We start from the raw sequence: 23,858 nt of genomic DNA, 5'->3' as shown, positions 1-23,858 counted from the left end.
GGCCGTTACACCCATGACACACATATTCCTAAGCGATAAATTTGATCACTTGTAATTCCATTGCTAAGCTTAACTTATAAAAGCTTGCTTGTTGGCTGGCAATGCTCCAAAATCTAAGGCATCAATGAGTGTTATCAAACGCTGATGGGCAAGATATGATGAGGTGCGGTCGCTTTTGCACATTTCTCATGCATCTAAGCTGCCAGAAGGCTTAAAGCACCTCGTGCAATCCGTACTCCCTGTCAGGCGGGAGCGGTACCCGTAGCGTCGTCGGATGTAGCCTTGGGTACTTTCGGGGGATCCCACACCATGCACCATTCCTTGTAGACCTGAAAGCCTCCCCCTACCACGCCTCCTTCTCCTTCCTTGCTGGTCCCCCGGCGGGGTATCTCCATGTCGAAGCTGTCCAGGATCTGGAAGCCGAGCCGCTCGTACATACGCACGGCCGACTCGGTGCTCTCCAGGTAGACGGGCAGACGGGCGTGGGCGGCACGGTCGAGAACGGCGCGCGTCAAGAGAGTGCCGGCGCCGCGGGATTGGTGAGCGGGGTCGACACAGAGGAAATTCAGGTCTAGCACGGACACTCGGCGGTTAGTCAGGGAAATGGGGGTGTCCGGAAGAGGAAGGGGGGCACTCACTATAACACTCTCGGTCTCCGAAGGCCCTCTTTCGTACCGCTTCTGCGGCCATGGCGTAACCTTCGAGGTATTCTGGTCGGCAGCCCTCGATATTTCGAATGTCGCCAGATTCGAGTTTTTCCTTTGTGCTCTCCAGATCGGCCTCATTTTTGTTGTGGTTTGGCGCATCCCACTTGACAAATCCAACCACCTCGCCGGTCCTGCTGTCACGGGCCACTAGGAGTCCATTTTCTTTATCCGCACACCCTGGTTCCTGCTCCGTGCTTTGACTTGGAGCCAGAGGAAGCTTCTGGCTGTTATTTTTGCTTTCTACTTTTAAGCTCGTGCTACCACCACAGCAGGACGAGCTTTGTCGCTCCTCAACGAGATCGAGAGTTTGGTCTCCGCCTTCGTTGCTGGCCTTCTTAAACCCAGCACCTCCCCCACAGCATGACTCCGAGTTTTCATCTTCAGTGAGGCTGATAGTTTGGTCCCCGGTTCCAACGTTTGCGTTCCCAAAACCCGTACTCCCCCGACAGCAAGATATCAAGGTCTGATCCTCAGCCAAAGCAGAAACTTGTTCGCCCACGTTCCCATATCTCGTGCCATCCCCGCAGCAAAAAGCAGCATAGTACCCCGTCAAAAACTTCTCTAGCTCATGCTGGCTTTCTTCCGAAGGGAACTGCGCCCACAACAGGGGGTTGGCCTGCATGGCACGGAGATGAATCGCTGCGATGCGAGGGGCGTCGGCAGCCCGAGGACGGGCTAATTCCAGTTCTGTGGTACGAGCCATCGGAACCATTGTTTGTCGAATCCTAACGAGCTGGCCCGTTGAGGTGAGTCGCTGGTTGATGAGATCTAGAATAACCTGATGTTTAACCCGGGGATGCTGGGGAAGACTCCAACAAGAGATGCCCTATGGGCCACAGCGCAGTGAGTCATGTGACGTGCGATTGGTCACAATTCAAATCGTTGGTTTGCTCATCGGGCAGATCCCGAAAAGCTGGGTGAAACATTATGGGTCAGGAGGAACCGACGACTCAGCAGCCTGCGTCACCTCTCCCAAGTCTCCACCGAGCATCCTAAACGGCACCTCAACCCATTCAAACCACGGTGTGCCCCTCCAGTGCTCAGCCAGTAGCGTCAGAAAGTGCTGCCCTGCGTCCCGCATCATCCAAGTCTCGCGACACCGATCCAGCGCCAGGAACCAGTACGCCAGCAGCGCCACGGCCTCAGGCTTACCAGCCTGCAGCAGACGCACAACCGGCCGTGCAATCCATGTTGTAAAAGAACAGAGAGCGTACGCGCGACTCTTAGGACTAGGCTTCGTATCGAAAACCCACTGCAAGAAGTCGATCGCTTTTTCCATGCCCTCCCGCTCGTCGGGCGCTAGATCAGGGGAAGTCGCGATCTTCTGACGCAGGTCATCGCACTGATGGCCCTCGGGCTTCACCTGGAACCACTGCGCCACGAGGACGTCGAAGATGAGCCCGAGCTCGGTCTTGCGGAGGTTGTCCCAATGGCCCTCCATGACGTTGTGGATGCCGCGGTGCAGGCGCATGTAGGTCGTGAAACGCTGGAAGGCGGTCGGCCAGTCAGGGTCTCGGTGCGAGAGGAGGTCGCAGAGGGCGTGGAAGCCGAGGACGGAGGAAAATAAGAAGATTGGCACACGCTTCTCGGCTGAGTCGCCGATCTGGTTTACGTCGACCGTGTTGTTAAATAGTGAGAGGGCGCGTGTCTGTAAGCGAATGGAGAGATCATGGTAAAAGCTCCTTTGAGCGGGACGGAGAAAGCCTATGTGATGAGCCGAGACGGCCAGTAGGGCATGCATCAGGTAGGGATAGCGAAGCGCGTTGGTGGTAATGAGATCACGCATGCCGCCATCGTCCAGTAGAAAAATGCCGTCTTGCTTATCGGATATGGTCAGATAGTGGTGAAAAAGCTCCATATGAACCATGTCAATGTTTGCATGAGGCTCATCCTCCGGCCCGGCTGCTGGAGAAGGGTTGAGGAACGGGGCAGACGGGCCAGGAGAGCCCGATAATGACCGATCTGGGGACGTCCATGGCGTTGCGTACTGACATTCCCGCTCAACGGTTGCACAATTGATGCATCGAGGACGTGTTTCATCGCACTGCCAATTAGTCAGGCTCAGGGGAAGAGGCCGGGGGTGTTACTCTTAATATCCAACCTTGACTGTGCTGTGTTAGTAGAGGGACCACAATAGGGTTTGTTCTCTCGTCACAGGTAGGTTAAACACATGAAAACTCTCTCACTCAGAGACTCACCATGTCGACGCTTGCACTCGAGACAGCCCTTTCGGGACTTTTTGTGGCTCCTGCGCATCGGTCGGCGCAGGTTCAGATATGCCTGTGGCTCAGAAGTGTCCGACTCTTCCTTCATGATAGGGGCCCAGCAGTAATGCTATGAACAACTGTCTGACGGTAAGACTGAAGGCCGACGCCGTCAGATGTATGGATGAGTATATGAAACTTGCATGGCGGACACAGCCTAGTGCGATTTCACTCATGACGCGTCGCGGCGGTCACAGCCACAGCCCTACAGGAGCGGGTCCTGGCATGAGCGGGCCGCCAAGCGAGACCGAGCTCCGGGAGCCTGTGGAGCTTTGAACTGGGGCCGATCCGACAATGGTGTCGTCAACCCCTTGAGCCGCTTGAGGCTGTGAAGTAGCAATATAAAGCATGCTGCGTAATCAGTATAGCTATTACGAAGTCCTCGCATGGTTGTCGGGTCAGGGCAATTGCGTCTCATCCGCCGGCCGCACGTCCCAGCGAGGTCTAGACTTTGACTTCGGCCCAACCGCCCCCTGGCCGACGAAGTTGATGACCCAGTCACGCACTCGCCGTGTCTTTCTCAGCTGCGGGTGTGGACTATGTGCAGATAGATCCGTTGTGCTGTAATAGCCGCCAGTATCTTTCGAATCCAGCCGTGCACGGTAGAGCAGATGGACCTTAGTTAGGTCCCGTCGTAAACTGCATCCATACACCCTGCCAGAGAAGACGTTGAGCCCTACGTGCTGCATCAACACAATGTCCTGCGGCCGAAGCCCAGCCAGTGGACTGTTCGATACGCTGTCGGACGGTAGCCAGTACGTGATGGCAAAGCCAGCCTTAGTCTCATCGCCAACGAGCACCTCCACAAGGTGTTTGGTGGCGCCCCAGCGCGTGGTGATCATGCGAGGCTGCGAGATCGAGATAATGCCCACGATGAGCGTGCATGTCACCGTCTGCGGCTGAATTCTCTCGAGGTAGGCGGCCGATGGGATGTTGGTGAGGTCGACAATCACATCTCTCAGCGGTAGGGGCTCCTTGGGAGGTTGCTGGGAGCCCTGCCCGCTCAAGAGCGAGGTAGTATACTCATCAGACATATAAGACGTGGTGTCGTAGACGCTCGACTGAGTCATGATGAGTTGGGAGGAGGCCAGGTCCTGTTGGTGCATGGCCAGTGAATGCTCATAGAATTGAGACAGCGCCAGGTTGTTCTTGTTCTCAACGTGATGGTCGTCAGAGGTGGAGGATAAGGAAATGGTGGTCAAGAATTCGGTGGCTGTCTCGGGAAAGGAGCCGGCAGGAATGTAGGGGAAACTCGGGGTGAACTGCTGGGAGAAGCCGGTAGAGATTGATTTCTTCTCGAGGGACAGCGATCGCCAAACGGCAAATTTGGGCTGCGAGCCAGATGAGCGAGACGCGACATCTTTGTCTCGCTTTACTCGCTTGTGGCGCGCAAAGCGAGCGACATTGTCCTGAAATTCTGAGAGTAGTTTGGCCGAGTCCCAATCTAGCGCGCTGCTTTCTGGTGCGCCGGTGAGAATGATTGTTCTTTTAGGCATTATGTTGATTCACAATTTATGGAGAGAGTCGCGATCAGTTGTTTTGATGGTTGTTAATGTTATTCAGGCGAGACATGAGACTAGAGAGGAAGAGCACGGTATTCACACTGTGACAAACCATTTGGCTGGCCCCATTGCTTCGGCTTTCATCTGATCGAGTGATCGAGTCCTCCGTATTGCAACGAGCATTACGCGTACCGGACTATCTCCGGAGGATGGCCAATTTGTGTTAATCATTCTCTCTACAGTCTAGGCAAAGGATACTTTTTGAAATCTGTAGTGAACTAATAAGTTACATTCATGCCACAAGGGTTAACATAACCACCACTGGTTTGAATAAAGAATGCTTGGCTGAGATACTGCCCCAGTAACAAAGGGTCTAACATACATATGCCCCACGTGCCGTTCCTGGAGGAGAATTTCAGGGGAAGTATTCACGGCCCCACATCGTTTTGCCCTGTAACTTTCAACCTCTGGCACAGTGGTGACACCAAGCTAACTTCAACATCTTTGCCCACGATCCAGTGTATCCCTCTGCAGAGTCAAGGTCCCAGTCGTGTACGACGCCGTTTCAGTTGTATATCCAGGAATCCCAGTCATCAATCTCCATCAACCATGGCGTCGGCACCGTGGGACCGCGTCCCCAGCGAGAACACCCTTTTCGTGCTGGTCACCGGAGGCAACAGGTATGTCCAGCTTCTCCTGGCACCCATCCCGATATAACCAAGTTTTGACCGTCACAGCGGCATCGGTTTCGGTATCTGCCAGCGCGTAATCGACGAGTACCTCACGACACGCTCCCTCTCCTCGCACATCGTCGTGATCCCGACCACGCGCAGCGCTAAGAAGTCTCGGGAGACCATCTCCCTGCTACGCCAACATGTCCGCAAGTTCGCAACCACTTCCCCCAGCTCTACGCTCCCGCGCCGGTCCAGACTACGACCCGCGCCAAACAACTCGCCGCGTGCACCTCCTCAGCGTCCAGGTCGACCTCTGCAACCTGCCCAGTATCCGTCGCGCCGCGAATCAGCTCATCTCAGGGACGCTGAGCACGCCGAGCGATCTGCCCAACGAAGATAACGCCTTCGAGACGCTGGTCGATGTGCGCATCCCGCGGCTGGACTCGGTCATCTTCAATGCCGGCATCGGCGGCTGGTACGGGCTCGACTGGCCCAAGGTCTTCCACAACCTCTTTCACGAAGGGACTCGTCAGTGCAACCACCTGGCCCGAGTTCAAGGGCGCGCTGGCCGGTCACGTAATCGACCCCATTACAGGCAAAAAGGGCGTCGGTAGCGGCGACGTACCACAGATGGGAGAGGTGTTCTGCGCGAATGTCTTCGGCCACTACGTGTTTGCGCACCGACTGGCCCCATTGCTCTCCCGACCGGCGGCCAACGACACCAGCGAGAACGCGGCAATCCTCCCCCCCGGCCGCATAATCTGGGAAACCAGCATCGAGCCAGACGGATCCCATTTCTCCCCCTCCGACATCCAAGCCACCAAAACAAAAGCTGCCTACGAAAGCACTAAGCGCTTAACCGACCTCCTCGCGCTAACATCCACCCTCCCCGGGTCCCGCCCCTACGTCGAAAGTTACCTCACCCCGGACTCCACCAAATCCTCAGAAAAACCCGCACAACTCCCTAAGATCTACCTCGTCCATCCAGGCGTCGTGCAAACCACGCTCTTCCCTCTCAATGCCTTCATGTACTTCTGGTACATGGTAGTCCTCTACCTAACCCGCTGGCTTGGGTCCCCCTGGCATCCCATCACCGCCTACAAGGGTGCCTGTGCCCCAGCGTGGCTGGCCCTGCAGCAGCAGGAATGGCTCGATTCGGCTGGCGCTGAGCGCATAAAGTGGGGTAGTAGCACCGACTTCTGGGGCGAGTGCCGGGTGAAGAAGACAGAGGTTGACGGCTGGGGATGGGAGGGCAAAGTTGAGGATATTAAGGCTTTAAGGCAAGAGGAGAGGTGGAAGGGTCGAAAGCCTGGGGCGAAGGATGCCACGGAGGAGAGTTTGGCGGAGTTCAAGGCCCTCGGGGCAGAGTGCTGGAAGAGAATGGAGGAATTGCGGAAGGAGTGGGAAGAGAGAGTGGATGAGTACTTGGCGAAGCAGGGGGAGAAGGCGTGATTTGACCTGGAAAGATCTTAGCTGTTGAAGTTTCATGAAGGCCGTGCCATATCTTAAATATCTAATCGTAATCATAGATCTCATGGGATGAGCTGGAAGATACATGGTAATTGACATCAAATAGACCAAAGGAACCGAAGATGAATGTGTGTATACTGAAGAACAAGGATAGAAGGTGGTTGGTATTAAACTCAAGGTATCCAAAACAACAGTACTAGCGATATATGTCCAAAATCAGGCACAACAACTACCCGCCGCTCATATTCTCCCCTCACGCCCCCCCCCCCTTCCAATCTTACCGTTTCTCCTCATCCCCCTGCGTGTCAACTCCCTGATCAGATCGGACCCTTCTCAGCGTCAACTTATCCTTTCTGCCAAACAACCCCAGACTCAGCGCGAACGGCATGGCGGCCAGCGCAAACACCGCCGTAAAGATTAACGCATTCTTCATGTGCTGGGGAGGATCTGCGTCCGGCCCAGCCTTCAGCGGTCCTCCGCTAATAATGATAAAGATCGCGCCAAGCACCTGACCACCACTCCAAGCCAGCGAACCCGTGACTGCCGGGCTCACGGGGTGTGTAACTTCCACCAAGAACTCGACCACAATCGGCACAAGTGAAAAGGACGACGCCCCCAGTAGCCCCATGATCACATACGGGCCGGCGACATGGCCCGTCTCCGGCATCCACACGAAAGCGAGGTAGCATGCGGCAATGATGGGCACGGCGATGCGGATAGCAAGCAAGTATGACTTGTTACGGTCGATGATCGGGGATGTGACCGCCGCAGAGACGAGGCCGACAACGATAAGTATGGCACCAGCGATGCCAGCTTCGTCGTCGGAGAAGCCGTGAGGGAGCATGATCTGGTTGAGAAGGGAGGAAACCGAGTTGAAGAGGCCCACGTATACGGAAAAAGGGATGAAGAGCAAGTAGAACTCGATATGGGAGAAGAGGGCGTGGGCCGATTGGCGCAGAGAGAGCTTGGGAGTCTCGGCCGAAGGTGCCACGGGGGTTGGAGGGGCCTTTGGCAGGAAGAAAGCCGGTACCGAGCAGACTGACGACTGTACCAGGGACATTAGGTGTCGTTCTGCGACTGGAAGGGTTGGAAGAACTCACAATTATGGCAACGTAGAGCACCATGCGCGACACGTCGCCCGGTTTGTTCACCCAGAAAGGCACGATAAGCTGGCCCAGGGCGGCACCGAGGGGGTTAGCCAGACTCATGACAGCTGTAGCTGCCACACGACCGCGATGGGTGAACCACAGATCCGAGTACCGAGCCGGCGCAGTCAGGACAAAGGCCTGGCCGAGACCCGTCAAGATCTGACCGAGCATGACCACGCCGAATCGGCCTCCCGAGGACAAGTAAGCGCCTGCAAAACGGACCCAGTTGCCGACCAAAAACAAGCTGGCCGCGGTGACCATAGAGTGCTTCGGCCCGAGGTACAGCACATAGATGACGACGGGGGTAATGAAGGTGAAGGCAAAGAGCGAAGCGATACTTAACCAGTTGACCACCGTCTCGCTCTTGCCAAAGTACATGGCCGCATTGTCGGCGACAGGAGCAAATGTGAGCCACTGATAATGTCAGCAAAATACGGTTCTAGGCCTCTTAAAGCTCATCACCGGAGCCGGGGTGGCGGAGCCGCAAGACGAGAGACGACGTAAGGTAGGTAACACAGCGGGCCAACAGCGGAGCACAAGTGCATAGCAGCCAGGCCACAGCAGCCCCCAACATATTCAGCTCAATACATAGGTATATAAAACAGACTGCGCGACATGAGACCTCTTATGCTTTACTTCCCATTGTCTGTCTGCCTCCACGAAGTTGAAGCAGCTCCGTGCAATGATGAACAATCCATTTCCAACTATATCAGAAAAAGGGCAAAGATCGAACGAAAAAAAAAAAAAAAAACAAGCAACTTACATTCCAACTGCCAATGGCATTCAACAGCGCAAGCTCCACAAGCCCGAACCACCGCCGCCGATACGTACGGTACTGGCCGCCAGCAAAAGTCGGGCCAGTCGCATCCCCACTCGCGTCGGCAGCGCCATCACGGATTCGGTCGTTATCAGAGCCGGCGAAAATAACGGCTGAGGACGAAACGGTTTGGAACGGCCCGTCGCCGGAGTCGCAAGACGATGAAGCGACAACGCGCCCCATCGAAACGGTGAATTTGTCATCGGCGTCGATGTCGACCGACGCCTGCTTTTCCAGGCTCTGCTTCTCGGGGTCGTGACCGAGCGGTGAGTGGCGCGCGCTGGCTTGCGACGATGATGATGAGGTCATGATGTCGTCGGCTCTGTGGCTGTCAGCGCTGCTGCTAATTGCTGTCACAGGGCAAGTCGCGCTCGATTGCGCAACGTCGTAAATATGAATGCGGCCGTTCGACTTCTATCTCCACGGAGCGGCGAGCTCTGACAGCCGGGGGACAGCGAGGGAAGGACAGCCTCAAGGAACTCGCCTCTCTCCCTCAAGTGGATAATGAAACAGAGGAGTAAACCTCAGTTTATAGTCAGCGTCGCGTCACGCAACATCGGCATCAGCACTGGCATCAGCACTAGGAGTTCTCTGCGCCGATGGACCAGAGTTGGCGATGATTAGTGCGTGGCTGACGTGAGAGCAGCAAGAGACTGTGAGGAAAGAGGTTGAATTTCCCTATGTGTCGTATTGGTGTCGGCGATAAAGAGACAACCAGCCAAGCGTTCACTGGAGAGCAATTGAAGAGAACCAAATGAGAGGCTGAGAGGGGGTTGGCGCGCCGTGCAAACCGCCAAATCCGACACCTGAGTCTCAGGCGAATCTCATGTCATGCGTCGACCGAGCTCCGCGCTCTGCAGTGGCAGGAATGTGAAAGAGCCAGCACGAAGAAAGTCTTGAGTTTAGGTTGATGGAGAGAGTTTGAGACGTCACCGATAGGGATCGCTCCTAAGACAGAAGCCATCCACTTGCCAGGAAGCCAACGGAAGCAACCCCCTCTTTCAACGCTGCGAGCTTCTGACCATCCTAGCGCAACTGGAATGCTCACACTAACACCTCACCCCTCACCTCCCGTCTTGGCAGGTGGTCACACCCAGACATCTCGTCCCCACAAATTTACCCTAGAACCCCAACTCCCTAGATAGTGCTTGTGGATGTCCCGGAAACAGTCTCAACCCGAGACTTCAGGTGATAAAACCCCAACCACGACGTAGCACACCTACTACTGTGATAGATAGGTATCTTAAGCTGCATCAAGCTTGGGGCAGGGTTGCTTGGTCTTGGCTAAGTGAAAGAGAGCCCAAGCTGTAGAAATTGTTAGAACATTTTGTAAGGTGCTGGATGCAGTGTGGAAAACGCCTGATACTCGATCCGATGGGCCAAACTCCAGCTCTATTTCGCCATCACATACAAAAACATCACCATGCCAGGACGAGGGTAGTGTAGGGCGGTAATGATACACAACAACACCAGCCATGAACCACCCCAATCCCGACCAGTTCAGTTAGTCAATTATACACAGGGCTCCGTTGGTTTTTGTTAGCATGAGAACCCCTCAGCCGTTGAGCCTCTCCAATTGATACGTTGCCCGGGGCACGATGTGCGAGACCCCACCGCTCCCATCCCTCACAGCAAAACAAGCATGTAACGATCCAGCCAGCGCCCCGCTCTCTCCGTCTATCGTAGGTAGGTAGTAGGTACCCGTCTCCCCACATAAGTCTATAAGCCAGTCGTTTGCACGCGCAATCTTGCATGTTCCCAGGAGAAACGCCGACGCCAGCGGTGATGGAATGGGATCGGGCGGTTCGCAATATTGTAAGCAGTGCTTGCGGATTTATTTCAGAATGCGCCACAGCTTGGGAGCGGCGCACTCGGTCGCGCAGTGAGTGAGGTGGAAGACTGCAAGAACATGTCAGTAAGTGAGGATACAGGCTTCCCCGAGACGGGGCCTCGCTTTTCGAATGGTAAGCACATACACTCCTCAACGCAGTCCTCCTTGGTGCCGCCGTTCTCCTGGGCAGCAGTAACGCGCTTGACGCACTCATCGAAGTGGTGCTTGGCGGGGGCGCACTGCTTGGAGTTCTTGCACTCTGCATACCCACGTCAGCATCCTTCTCCAAGACCAGACCGCAATCTAAGCCCAGCGGGTCTCGTCAAATCTTCCCTCAACTCAGTTTGTCCAACAGCACTCTTTCCTCCCCAAGCTCTTGGCAAAGCCACGATCGAGGACAGCATGACGAGGCCCGCCGAGCATCCCAGCAGGGTTGGAGAAAACCGACCTTCCTCGAGCTTCACCTTAGGGTCAACAAGCTCCTCCTCCTCCTCCTCCTCCTCCTCCTCTTCCTCCTCAGCCTCTTCCTCAGCGGGCTCCTCCTCAGCGGGAGCCTCGGTGGCCTCCTCTTTCACAGTCTCTGTGGTAGTCTCGTCGACCTACATCCAGCAGGCAGGTCGCCAGCAGGCGCCCCAGCAGTTAGCCATAGAACAGTTTGACATATTGGCTCATGGTGTGAAAAAGACAGGGGTTTGCAGGCAAGTCGGCTTGGATATGTGCTGTGTATTAAGATGCGCAAGCCCACTGCGGGGCTACCAAAGCCAGCTTTGCAAGCTCACGCCTAGCCTCTGGTCAAGTTGCAAATTAACTCGCAACCTCCGGACGATAACTTTGCAACGCGATGCAAATCCGTGTGCCGGAAAATGCGCCAGGCCAGGGTAAGGGCGGGGGGTGGTGTTTTCGAGGGCGAGAAGAGAGAGAAAGCGGGATTTCATCGTACCTCCTTAGCGGGCGCCTCGGCATCGGCCGTAGCCCAAGGCGCAGCGGCCTCAATGAGGTCGGTGATGGTGTCCCAGAAGCCCATTGTTGTCTTTTTTTTTCGTTGAAAGGCCCGAAGCTGGCGAGCAGGCAGCGGGTAGGTCAAAAACGGAGGGGGGGAGGGTCGTCGGTCCTCGGGTGTTGGAGCACAAGTTCGACGGAGAACACAATGGCGCGACGTTGGGATGGAGTGGACGGAGAGCTCACCAGCAAAAATCGGGTAAGCGAAAACCGTCCGGGCTCCCCAATTGGCACCCGTTGATTGGTTGTTTCTGCCATCGGCCGAGCTCCGGGTAATTCCGCTGATCACGTGATGAGTAAAAGGCAGGCTCCCCATGGTCTTTTGCAGCTTTTCTGCAGGATGGCTTCATGTCAGGTTTACAGAAGAGTCCCAGGAGAGGAACAAAAGCCGTTAATGGCCACAATAACTGACACAATTTACCAGGTTACTACGACTCGAAACACCACATATCTGCGTTATTTGACATCGACAATACTTCAAAGAAATCAAGAACCATGCTAATGTATTTTGTACAGCCTACGGCAGGACAAAGACGAAGACCATCACGGGTTCATCCCGTGTGTGCAAATCCCTCCTCCCAAAACCCTATCCAGCTATGATTATTGAAAATGGCCGCTACCCAAAGTCATTAATGATAATTTATAGTACTCCAGCTCGTCCGTGTCGTCCCATTCGATCATTATTCATCAATGGCAGATCCTTCCAAACTCCTGATTTACCGAGACCCTCGCAGAGACAGCCAATATGGAAAACAAAAAAAAGCATGCGCTTGCTGTATAGGACACAGCACAAGAACATTCGAAATAGAAGATAAAATGGCGCAAGTCAGGAAAACAGGAGGATGAAGAAGGAAGGCAAGATGATCTGGTTCGAAGAAAATTCCATGTATCATGACGTTGACCCCGAGCCATCACCTGTTTTCCCCCTCACCGCTGCCTCTCGGCCTCCTGGCGCATCCTTTCCTCGTACTGCATTGTGATCGCCTGGCTCTGAGCTTCCACGTAATCCGGCGGCGGCTCATCCGGCGCTGGCGGGGGCGGTTGCTGCAGCTGAGACTGAGCATCGGCGGCCGGAACCGGGACGGAGGATGTGCTACTGCTGCTCGGGGGTTCATACGGCGGCGGAGGCTCGAAGTTTAAGAGCGGATTGAGCCCCAATTCCTGCGCATGATGAAGTCGTTCCTTGAGGGTCTCAAACTTGGCCTGGAATTCGCTGTGTCCGCCATCCCGGAAGGTGAACTTTGCCTCAATCCGTGGGATGTGCATGGGGATCCCTCCTCCCGGGACTGGCCGGACCATGCCGCCCCAGCTCCAGGGACCGATCCAGGACGAGTAAACGTGGGTGTCACTGAAGTTAAGCACGGGAGTAAAAAACGACCTAAACGTCTCTGTCGGCCTGGCCGGAAGGTATATCACCTGTGGGGTAAAGACGAGGTGAGCTTAGTTCGGGTCACAAAGCCAAGACGGACGGGTGGACACCGCAGGAATCAGAATCCTTCGCCTTTTTCCCGCGGACCGCCCGGCCAGCCAGGAAGCTTACCCTCTGGTTTGTGATATAAGCAATGCCGTTGTCACACTTGAGCGAGAACGGCTCAGCAATATTAAGCTCACGAGGCGTTGTCAGCTCGAGGGCAACCCTCGGGCGCGAAGTGTGTAGGATCTTTTCGCCAGGAATGGGCACAATCTGCCCATCCCGGGTCAACATGACCCAACTGGTCTCATCGTCAGATTGCGCATTCCTCAACAGAGTCCATGTGTGTTGCTCAGCGAGGAACTGATCCGTCATGATCCCCGAAACACCTGCGGTCAACGAGATACGGGGCAGAGGATCGAGAGTATTGCCGAGGGCAGGCGAGAAAGATAGCTCGGAGACTAGGGCACAACCAAGAAGGGAGTAGGAGGACAAGGAGGATGGTGAGGAGCTGGGAATAAGAGCGCACGAGGGGGTCGTCATGAGGGGATTCCGGGGTAGATGAGGCTCTCCGGGACCGAGCGCAAGGGCAGGCCCAGTGAAAGGGAATACCGGGGCAATTGTATTTCTGGACGTGGGGGGGATAAAAAAGGATAGAAAAGACTTACTTTATTGACATGTTGACACGGGCAGGACCATAAAGTTGGGTAACTTAGGTAACCAACTGGCTGCAGAATGGCCCGCAGCCCGCAGGAGTGGTGTCGAGCTGTCCCACACACAGTTGAGCTAAGCAGAGTGAAGAACCCGTTCGATGGGGCCTCAGCTGGTCTCGATTCGTCAGAATTGGTGCTTCTGCCTCGCTAGTAGCCTAGTACCCCTGGGCTGGGACACATCCGCGAGCTTGACACACACCTCAACTCACAAACGGCAATAGAAAATGGCAGGTAGCTTGTAGTGTGTATGTACGGTATAGGTAGGTAGTGTAGCGTACTCCGTAGCCTAGCGTAGGGTGGCGGACGGGAGACAAGGTGAGTGGACTGGATGGAAGGACTGGAGCTAGCAATTTGCAAGGGATCGCCTCCAACCCTCCCGCCTGCAATGCTGGTCGTGCAGCGCGGCCGAGATCTAGGGAAATTCTCTAGGCACGGTGTGGCGGCGGCGACGACGACGACGATGGCAGCCGTAGGATTGGGCTGCCCTGCCCTGCCTGCTTGTTGCTGGGTATACTGCTAGTATTCTTCTGCGATGGTCTTGTCGCAAGGTGTGGGCCGGAATGGCGATTTGCTGGAAGTGCTGACAGCCTATACTTTTCCCCTCTTCCCCTCCTGGTTCCTCTCCGCCGGGAATGCGTTCTGGACCCCAGGAAGGCTTGTGGGAGTGCGGCGTCTTCGAATGAGAGATGAGCGAGGCGTCTCGGCAGCCCAACCTCCCGGGTTACTCGCGCAGAGCTCCGAGTCCCGCTTTCATGCGGATGGGGGAAGGGATGGTTCGCAGACTAAACGTGAAGTGCGTTGATGATCTGTAGGTCCAGTGGATTGGCGCAGCTAGATGCTAGGTCGGTCGATGAAGCACCAACGACGTCTTTTTTTATTTTTTTTGTCCTGACCTCCCTGACTCGACCGAGAGTGCCGGCGAAGATAAACTTACGGGTAAACACACAAAGGCAGCACAGACAGCCGACGTGTAATCCACGCGTTGAGCCTGCCAGGGATGCAGAACTTTATGGACAATGCGACTGATTGGAAGTACAAAGCCAAATCCAATGTAAGAGTGAGCGAGCGAGTCCTGTGAAGGCGTGGCGTGGCCTGCCCTCGCTCTCAACTGCGACCCCGCGCTGCCCAGGCTGTAGGCCCGGCAGCCAATCCGACGTGGGATCGGCGGGGCTGCGAGCAGTTGCAGGGTGGGTCCAAGGTGGCCGTTACGGAAGCCCAGCAGGCCACAGCGTCACACAACCTTTCGTACCTAAGGCACGCAGTGGTCTCACGCCGGCTGACAGCCGATCTTGTGGGAGTCTGGTTGGGCTGCTTTGGCTATTCAAAAGTCGGTGGATGCCATTGGAAACGTCTACAAAAAGTTAGATTGCTTTTGACCTTCTAGAACACTGCCTGAATGTGTAGAAGTATTTCAGAAATTTACCAATGGCCAGCTACACAAGCAACACGGCGACTTCCACAGTCACATGCGAACTCGGCCGCCATATCTTCGCGGTGATACCTTACCCCAGGCCATGGGATGGCAGCCATATCGATGTTTGCCAGGGAGCATATCCCGACGGAATGCTCTCCTCTGCCCTGCCATGGACCATGGTGTTTGTGTGCTAGTCTCTAAACAAACAGCATTAGGGCAGAGAAAACGTACGAGAAGGTCCTCTCCTCCAGACAGGAGTCCAATGAAAGGAGTCCAATGAAAGGAGATGAACGAGGCAACCTAGAAAGAGGCAACCGTTAGGATTCAATGGCTGTCCATATTCCATCGCCCTCGCAGACAATGCAGAGCTCTCGGACGATGGCCGCCATCAAAATTTTAAATGCCATTGCTGCTGATGCTGGTGCTGATCCTGCCTCTTCTGCTGTTGCCGCTGCTTGCTTTCGCTTCCAGCTTCCTCTGCAGCTCGCCGCCGAGTCCTCCACGCTGCCTGGATAGGTTGACATGGGAGATGGCCCAGATGAGTTCGTCCAATGAACGATCCCCGGCAGGCCGTTACGCAGGCCAACCCACACATTCGGCATCCCGATGTGGATGCAGGCTGCAGGCCGCACGCTCTCTGCCAACGCCCTGGCCTTTTCTGGTTTTTTCCTTTCCCAGACACCCACGCCATGCCAGGCTTCTCAATCGGGACTTTGACCTTCTGTCGCCTATACCAAAGGTATGTATACGATGCGACACCTTGATGGCTGCCACTTCCCAGCCAGACGGACCAGCCGAGCAGTCTGTGCTCCCCGAGCACATGCAAGACCAGCAAGACGGCTACCAAATCTGGAGATGATGCCAGTTAGCCGTTTAAGCATAGCATGTTGCCAAAATGGGTTGCCAGCAAAGGCATACAAGACCAAATCGTTGGCGTTGATCGTCACGACCAGCTAGCGTCCCTCCGTTGCTGGAGAGTCAATCTGGACGGGATACGGATTGCCTACGGCGGGACGGCGGTGTCCAGGTAAGTCCGTGTATGTCTCTTTGTCTACAGGAGTTATGTAGCAGCATATGTCCGCTCTTTGAATGTCAACAAGCCGAGACGCAATGGTGGTATCATGGGAGTCATGAAGCGGAGTTCTAACAATGAATACAGGCTCGTACCCCCTGTCATCTGGACCGGTCCAGTCTTTCAGGACCAATCTCCCTGCTTGCCTACACAGTGCTTGCAAGAGCCAACACCGAATCATACAAGCGTTTGATCAAACTAACCGCAAGCCACTCAAAGCTACTGCGAAATCCCCCACCCCCTTTCTTTCTCCTTTGTTGGTATTAGCGTCCGGATCGCACTCAAGGCAAAAAGAGGAGAGGGGGAGGTTACCGTACAGAATCTATCCCAAAGAGCTAGATCGTAACGAGGATATGGTTTAACCCTTACCTTACAACAGATCGGCGTCCGCAATATCTGCTTGGGTATCTGAGTCTATGGGGTCTGTGGGTTTAGGCCTTGTCTCGCTGCGAAGGACCATGATCCTTAAGCCGTGTGCGTTGGTACATGGAGCATCTTGGCCTGCTTTAGGCCCAACCCACAGCTATGGAGAGGAATCTGGATGGCTCACATGGCTCGTTTGCTTCTTAGGGTAGAAGCACGGTTCTTCTGCAGCTCTTCACTCCGCCGCCTGTCCAGGGCAGACGAAGGGCCCATTGGGGCTCGCTGGCAAATGGCCGCATAAAGAGGGCATGCCAGCTCTCTTCCAGCTTCACCGCCCGATGACATGGGGCGAGCAAGGGGGCAGGTTCGGAAAGTGGGGCACACAACCACAACGCTTCCCGAGCCCACCGAAACCTTGAGTGTGGGACGGGATCTGGAGAAGAGCGCCAAAGAACGGTCGGGAATTGTCGCCGCCCATGTTGGGAAATGACGTCGTTCTGTTTCAAAGTGGTTACAGGGCAGCCTTAGCATGTTTTTTGAACGTAGCAGACGACCCAGTACCAACACTACTGGCAGTGCTCCCCAGAACTTTCAGTCACCAATCCTCTGGGGCTGCTGTCGCTCTTGCAGCGAAAAAGCCGGCCGACTCAACGCAAGCGACCGGCTACCGGCCCGTTCCTACGCCCAACATCCTCTGGGCCCCTCCTGCGCAACGTGGTGTTGGATAATCCGTACAACACGGCTGGGCCGCTTAGTGTCGACGGGGCATCCCTTAGGTGCTCGACCCATCCTTAGCCAGGCTACCTGCCCGCAAAAACTTCTTCTCATAGGACATGACATTTTCTGGCACTTTGCGCTCCCATGGTGTTTTGTGGGGTCTATCATGGACCGCTTCTCCGCCTGGGCCCTCCATGTTCCCTGATGCCGGCTGAGGGTATCGATTCTTGCTTCCTGACCTTCCTCACATGGTGTCGAGCGGCAACACCATCCCCCTTGCCGCTCCCCAGAGCGCGGGAAGATCATGGCTAATGAACCCGCTTGGATGTGGCAGGAGGTCCGCCTGGCCTTCCGCTGTTCATTCAATGGACTGATGCGGGGCGAAAGCACGTTAATCCTCGCCCGCCACAACACTTGTGCCATGTGTTGGCCCACTGGCGCTGCCTTGTTGGAGACGAGCATTCAGGTGCCCCGGGCTGTTATGGTTCCTCGCATCCTCGCTGGAAGACTGCGCAACTTTTTTTTTTCGGCATCTCATGCTCTGATCCATCCCGCGGCTTACGAGATTGGTGCTTGCTCCGGTCACCGGAGAAAACGATCAATGGTAGTGAACGAAAGCATGGCATGGCAGGGCAAGATGCATATGTCTTGAAGATCTTGCGCATTATTACAGTTTAGACTTTTTTTTGGGCGGACCCGTGATCAATACATCTCAGACTGACAGGGGAATGCCGTTTCTGCAGGCGTTGGGACTGGTTACCATTCTGAAGGAACCGAATCAAGAATGGCCGGCTCTGGCGCCAGCTTTCACCGGATGCGCAAGTTAATAGCCCCTGTCTCCGATTCTGGAGCCGTGGGACCATAAATATCATATCTCAGAGTTACCTACCTCAATATTTTATCTCGATAGTCCATCAGGAAGCATCAGAGCGACATGGGATAAGTTATCAATCCGACTAGAAGCTTCGACAGTGACAACTGGCAATCCGTCACGGTGTGCTCTGGCCAACCGGCTTGCCCATTGCGTCTGGGCAAGGCAAGATGTTGAGTTCGACCCCAGCCATCTCCTGCTTTCTCCTGACACATCATTCAGCAATGACAGGCCTGAGTCCTTTGACCCCCTCCTCCCCTTTCTCCAAATCCACTTCTGCGGGGGAATGGAATCACGGATAGAGGTCTCTATTGGATAGCCTGAGCCCACACAGCCTTGTTCGTGGCCAGGAAGATGGCAGGGACGGCGCTGAGCAAGGCAGTGGACATTTTTCTTGACCTAATCCTGTCGGTCAAGAGATACCCAAGATGGCTATGGGAGGAGATGTGACCACCCCCCGAGCACTGCTCGACTCGACAGGGGACGCACAATCACACCCCAGTCGTCGGGTTTGGGCGTACCGCTGTCCTTCTAGGGGAAGTAGTGCTGTCTTCGCTATCGTGCTGGTGGGATCTTCAGCCGCTCTTCGCGGTGTGGGCAGATGTCTGGGTATACTAGTATACTGGTACTGCTTGCCGCCTGGATGGGACCTATCATATCGTCTGGACCATGCAGTGGCAACCAGGTGGCTTGTCTTGCCTGTCTTAGGATGCCTTAATAGTGCTGTGGCTCTATGCTCATGATCCTTCTCAGTAACCTGATGACGCGGCTGTAGAAGCCATGTCCTTAGGGAGTTTTCGGAGGTCAATGGGGTTGACAAGAGCCAATTCGGGATAAAGAAAGTTCTCTGCACCAGGTTATGATCCTGACAAGAGGCATTTATGTACCTCTACCCCTGAATCCCACATGTTCTGGATGCTGGAGGTTATAATTTTTGGGCGACCATTCGCCTCTGCTAACTCAAAGTTGGCCGCTAACTAACTATTCCTGGCTCTTGCTTGGTACTTTCAACATACCAGCTCTATGAAGCCTGGGTGAGTGACACAAACCCTCCATGCTCCAAATTTGAGGTTGAATAGGGCGATGTAGAGATGCTTAGTAGCATAGTCCCATGGACACATCTACACTCCACAGAGGACAGATGAGGTGTACAACACTGGTTACACAACATATAGCTCAATACGTGGAGCTCCATGGGTATGCACCGATCATACACATCCACAGTCTGCCCTACAACGGCAACATTACTGGGGCTTCGTGGGTTGAGGAAACATGTTCTTTGTTTTTTTTTTTTTCTATTATGCCATACAAGTCATACCTCATTACTCAGACGTTGATAAACATGACATATTTTCCGTGCGTGTCGTTTTTCATCAGCAGAGATAGACCATACAGGACAGGGCCTCATGATGTGGGCATTGGTGACTGTGACCACGTCCTCCAGTCCAACGACTGTGATGGAGAGAAGTCAGAAGACCAATTCCTCCTCATTTCTAGCCCAAGACGTCCGTGTATCTGGGCAGTGGTCCATTTTTATCCTTGGAATAGGGGTCATCACATGTAAACAGAACAGACAAGGAAAAACAACAAAAGGAGAGAACAATGAACCGACCAAACAAACCAGTTAGCCAACCAAGCCACCCGACAACAGCAAAACAAATTGCGGGTTATATACCGTCAATGATGTACCGAATCATGCCGACGTCCCACCAGCCCGGGCAGTCCTTGGTAGCGGGCCGTCGTCCACAGTCTACTGTGTCATGCGTTGCTCCTTTCCCCCTTTTGTCTCAAACACACACACACACCACCTGACTTGCTCCAGATCCACCTGTCAACTTCTCCCCCGCAACTGCCGCAGGAATGGAGAAAATCAGGCAACATACACCAAGCCCCGTGGGGATCAAGAAAAGAGGGAAAAAAAAAAATATCTTCGCGGCTGGATGCCTGAATGTCTTGTGGCCGCCTGTCAGCTTGAGTTCGCCAACCCCGACAATCCCCCACAACATCCTCAGCTCTTCAGCCAGCTCCTATACCTAGCATTGCGCCGAAATGCCGAACGGGACACGTATGGGTTCTTGCCAAAATGCGGTGTGAAAGCTGGAGTGGGAGGATTTTCACTCCGCGGGAGGGAGGCAAACAGGAAGCAGTGGTGGTGGCGATAGTCCTCCGGCTTGCCACTCAGGGGCACAACGACAAGACAAACCAACTAGCCGAGCTAGTTCCCGCTGTCCTTGACCCATCCGCGCGTGATGAGATAGCCGAGGGGATAGTTCGCTGCCGGTCTGTTGTCTCGTCACGACCGCCAACCTACCACCACAGTCAAGACCCCCCCCCCCGCTCAAGACAACCAACCCCCATCATCACCAAGCTTCTTCAAGGAAGCCGACACGCCCTTGATTGAAGACAGCACGGGAGGTCCATCCACGCCAAGATCCAACTTTGGGATCTCGAGCTTGGGCACATCGTCACTCTTGGCCGGCTGCTGCCCGTCCGCTTTGGCCTGCTTCTTGGGCGTCTTCTTCGCCGGAGAGGCCCCTCGGCTCCGTGGCGTCTCAGGTGGCGGCGGGCCATACCTCACGTCACGAACGTCCCAACCATCTTCGTATGCTGCGGCGACCCATGTCCGCAGCCCATCGTGTACCGCACCATAAAACTTTTCTTTGCACGTACGCAAGCTGCCGCCGAGACAACGCTCAAAGCCCGAAATGCGCAGATCGGCTCGCAGCGCGTTGCGTTCTGCCGCTGTCGGCCCCGTGCACGCGATGATAGCGTTGAGCAGGTCCAGGTGGCTAGCGAGGTAGTTGGTAGCCTCCCACTCTACGCCGCCAACATACGGAGCTGCCGGAACTGGCGGCCGCTCCTGTGGGAAGTGACGAGCCATGTAGGCAAGATGACCGTGAGGATCATCGGGATTCTGATCGGAAGATGTGCTCCCATCTTCAGCGGGGTTGCAGTTTGCTTGGTCTGAGGAACTAGCCCCAGCTCTGCTATCAGCCGAGGGCAAAGCGACAATGTTGAGATTGTGCAAGAAGATCCAAAACACTTCCTTGGTGACGCTGACAACTTCCTTGCACCAGATGCGGTAAGGCCGTTCGCGGCGCATTTCAAGAACGAAATCAACCGGTTTTTCGTTCTCTGGTGGCTCTGGATCACGAAGGAATCCCAGAACGGCCTTCGCACGGCTGATGCGCTCGAGTGGTGGCGCTGTCTCGATGTATGTAAACAGCAGTGAAGTAACAATATTGCGGGTGGTAAACTCGCTGGGACCCTTCTTCTCTGGATCAAAAATCATGCGTAGCAGTCGCGGGAATAAGGTCGCATGGATCTCGTGCAGGTACTGCAGAGCCAAGTCCGTCGTGCACAGCGCCTTGAGACACAGAAGGTTCTCGTGCAGCAGGGCATCCTCGTGCTCCTCGCGCCACTCGACGGCCATGATGCGGTACAGAAGCTCGACGATCTCGCGCATACCGCCCAGCCGTACAAATTCGTCGGTCCACGCAACCGTCTCGTTGCGCAGTAGTAGACGCAGCTTGTGCAGCTTGCCAACTTCTACCTCCTCCGGCTTCTGTACTCTTTGCAGGTACGCCACAAAGTCGCCTGGCAGCTGTTGCCCCTTGACTTTGGCCAGGAACCCGTTGCCGTAGTACCCCGGCAGCGAACCCGCGCCCCCACTGGGTGTCAAGGCACCGTCACTGACAAGGCTCTCGCTGGATTTTGTGCGGAAATGCCTCCCTAGGCTGCTGTCGCGCTTGTGCTTCTTGGTCGGCGACGTCGGGTTAGATTTGTTGCCGCTACCCCGGACGAGGGTTAAACTGAGCCCCCGGCCATGCTTCTTCTTCTTGGGGCTACCATCCTCGGTTGCTCCTACGCTGGACCCCTCACCCCCTGCGGCCGCCCCGCCAGCGCCGCCATCTGATCCTGATGCAAGAACAGCACCATCCAGAGAGGAAGGCCGCTCCAAGGCCGCCTGCATTTCGGCCCAGTCTTGGCGGATGAACTCCATCTTGATGGTGTCGCTCAGGTTGCGCATCTTGTAACGTTGGTTCTCGGGGATGTTGCGCCGATCTAGCATCGCTTCGAGGTGCTTATCGATGTCCTTGGGGTCGATGAAGAATTCAGCCGCGGCTGAGCCGGGAGTGCCCGATGGGGCCAGCCCTGACTTTGACCGCGGCCTCATCTCTGGCCGGGACGGTGTTGCTGGCGGGGCAGCTCCCGGCGTCGGAATCGGGGATGGGCCGTTGTATCGGCCCCAGGTCATTCTCCGAGTGCGATTGCCGGCGCTACTATTGCTGTCGCTATGGTTGTCGCCGGATTCGGCCGCAGTAAATGCGGGTTCCTCCCGTCGGGTAAGATACGTCTGGAACGACTTGGGCCGGGGCCTTCTGCCCAGCGATGGCGTCGTGACCGGAGGACGGTCATTTCCAGAGGCTGAGTTCCCACTGCTTCGGAGATTGGTTGACACGACAATATGCGAGTCGGCCGAGGACGATGCATCAGAAGTCCGCTGGCTGGCATATTGCATGTAGATGGGCGTCGGCGGTGTGGGCACCGCATGAACGCAATCGCCAGCAGCACCAAGCGATGTTGTCGGCGGAGTCCTGTTCTCCCTATCCTTCCCTGGGCGCGAGGGGCCACTGTTGTCATCATCTACTAGAAACTGCTTCAGATTCTTCATCGACTTGGGTCTCCCCAACAGCGCCGCCAGATTCGTAGCCGACTTCGCCTTCTTAGGTGAGTTTTCGTTGTTTCTGGTGGACCTGGGCGGCCTGCTTGGGTCACCACTGTCGCGGTCCCTGCTCTTGTCGCGAAATCCACCCAATTTAAGAGAAATGGTTGCAAAGCCATTTTTTATCGGCGATGGCGTTGTTGTAGCAGTCGACGGCCCGTCCCGCTCACGGTCGCGCTCGCGACCCCGCCTTTCGGGCGACCGGTCTGCTTGGCGGCTCTGCATGTCGTTGAACAGCGCTCGCGTGTACGCGTAGCGATCGGGATCCATGCCCTCAAACTCCTTGTAACTAAAACCCACTGGGTACGCACTCACGCCGACGGCTCTATCCACGGCAAGATCACGCTGCGAAAGATGGAAACCGGGGTTCGTCGACAACAATGGAGCGGCGGGGAGGGCGATGCCATCCGAGTTGTTGCGCCTGTGGTGGCCACCACCCATAAGCGAGCGCAAGACGGACGATCTCGACTTGGAGCGCTGGTGGTTCTGACGCGGCCCGGGAGACGCGGAGTCGGTCATGGCTGTGGACGGCCGCTGGCCGTGTACCATGTTGAAATCGGCGGCCATGGTCGTCGACTTCGCCGTCGCCGCCGCCGCCGCCGCCGCCGCCGCCGTCGTGGTAGTCGCCCACGGACGATTCCTCTCGCTGTGATCCCTGGGTGACTCTGTGGAATGCTGCAATGCCGCCGATGCGCGTCTCCGAGACACGCTCGTACACTGCTTTCACCTGGGTAGGTAGCGTATCCGGAATTGCGAACGTCGATCGATGCCGGGTAACCAAAGTTGGGGATATTGTGGGTTTGCACTTGTGGCGCGCGCGCGGGTCGAATGAAAATGCGAAACAGGAAAAACAAAAACCTGCTGCAAAAATAGGAATGCAGGGGAAAATTGAGATGCAACAGTAAGTAAATGAAAAACAAAAGCAGTTGCCGCGTCGTCCGCTCAGCTTCGACGACAACACATCATGCCATGACTGTGGACTAGAACAGGACGGCAGACAAGGAACGGTAAGGCTGCTGGTAAGCCTTCAAAGCTGCCGGTGGTTGGGATTGCGTCGTGTCGTCGAGCAGGATCGAGTCGTTCGGCCGGTCGTTCGGTCGGTCGGTTGGTTGGTTGCGAGTTGGTTTGTTGTTTTGGTTTGTCCTGGTTGAGCGCGATG

At 55.4% G+C, this 23,858-nt stretch overlaps 8 protein-coding genes across 8 annotated transcripts; 1 reads left to right on the top strand and 7 right to left on the bottom strand.

The window, feature by feature from the left end:
• Positions 1-242: 242 nt before the first annotated feature.
• CTHT_0040820 (uncharacterized protein) lies at positions 243-1,419 on the bottom strand (the record flags this gene model as incomplete). Its single annotated transcript, XM_006694425.1, has 2 exons — positions 243-571; positions 639-1,419. 2 exons carry the CDS (start codon positions 1,417-1,419, stop codon positions 243-245), a joined length of 1,110 nt encoding a protein of 369 aa, XP_006694488.1.
• A 213-nt stretch (positions 1,420-1,632) lies between these two features.
• On the bottom strand, positions 1,633-3,020 carry CTHT_0040810 (uncharacterized protein; the record flags this gene model as incomplete). Its single annotated transcript, XM_006694424.1, has 2 exons — positions 1,633-2,669; positions 2,906-3,020. The coding sequence occupies 2 exons, from the start codon at positions 3,018-3,020 to the stop codon at positions 1,633-1,635; spliced, it is 1,152 nt and encodes a 383-aa protein (XP_006694487.1).
• Positions 3,021-3,369: 349 nt separating this feature from the next.
• Positions 3,370-4,467, bottom strand: CTHT_0040800 (uncharacterized protein; the record flags this gene model as incomplete). The annotated part of the gene is made up of 1 exon (XM_006694423.1): positions 3,370-4,467. The coding sequence occupies one exon, from the start codon at positions 4,465-4,467 to the stop codon at positions 3,370-3,372; it is 1,098 nt and encodes a 365-aa protein (XP_006694486.1).
• Positions 4,468-5,082: 615 nt separating this feature from the next.
• On the top strand, positions 5,083-6,599 carry CTHT_0040790 (uncharacterized protein; the record flags this gene model as incomplete). The annotated part of the gene is made up of 4 exons (XM_006694422.1): positions 5,083-5,153; positions 5,211-5,396; positions 5,446-5,622; positions 5,681-6,599. The coding sequence occupies 4 exons, from the start codon at positions 5,083-5,085 to the stop codon at positions 6,597-6,599; spliced, it is 1,353 nt and encodes a 450-aa protein (XP_006694485.1).
• A 295-nt stretch (positions 6,600-6,894) lies between these two features.
• CTHT_0040780 (uncharacterized protein) lies at positions 6,895-8,891 on the bottom strand (the record flags this gene model as incomplete). The annotated part of the gene is made up of 3 exons (XM_006694421.1): positions 6,895-7,662; positions 7,718-8,179; positions 8,529-8,891. 3 exons carry the CDS (start codon positions 8,889-8,891, stop codon positions 6,895-6,897), a joined length of 1,593 nt encoding a protein of 530 aa, XP_006694484.1.
• A 1,525-nt stretch (positions 8,892-10,416) lies between these two features.
• CTHT_0040770 (uncharacterized protein) lies at positions 10,417-11,437 on the bottom strand (the record flags this gene model as incomplete). Its single annotated transcript, XM_006694420.1, has 4 exons — positions 10,417-10,481; positions 10,559-10,672; positions 10,862-11,012; positions 11,354-11,437. The coding sequence occupies 4 exons, from the start codon at positions 11,435-11,437 to the stop codon at positions 10,417-10,419; spliced, it is 414 nt and encodes a 137-aa protein (XP_006694483.1).
• A 902-nt stretch (positions 11,438-12,339) lies between these two features.
• CTHT_0040760 (uncharacterized protein) lies at positions 12,340-13,366 on the bottom strand (the record flags this gene model as incomplete). The annotated part of the gene is made up of 2 exons (XM_006694419.1): positions 12,340-12,828; positions 12,953-13,366. The coding sequence occupies 2 exons, from the start codon at positions 13,364-13,366 to the stop codon at positions 12,340-12,342; spliced, it is 903 nt and encodes a 300-aa protein (XP_006694482.1).
• Positions 13,367-20,311: 6,945 nt separating this feature from the next.
• Positions 20,312-23,266, bottom strand: CTHT_0040750 (uncharacterized protein; the record flags this gene model as incomplete). The annotated part of the gene is made up of 1 exon (XM_006694418.1): positions 20,312-23,266. One exon carries the CDS (start codon positions 23,264-23,266, stop codon positions 20,312-20,314), a length of 2,955 nt encoding a protein of 984 aa, XP_006694481.1.
• Between the last annotated feature and the right edge of the window lie 592 nt (positions 23,267-23,858).

This window comes from Thermochaetoides thermophila (genome assembly GCF_000221225.1).
Source record: "Thermochaetoides thermophila DSM 1495 unplaced genomic scaffold scf7180000011818, whole genome shotgun sequence".
Classification (NCBI taxonomy): Eukaryota; Fungi; Ascomycota; class Sordariomycetes; order Sordariales; family Chaetomiaceae; genus Thermochaetoides; species Thermochaetoides thermophila.
The sequence above is the reverse complement of the archived record's forward strand: the minus strand, read 5'-3'. Positions and strand labels throughout refer to the sequence as shown.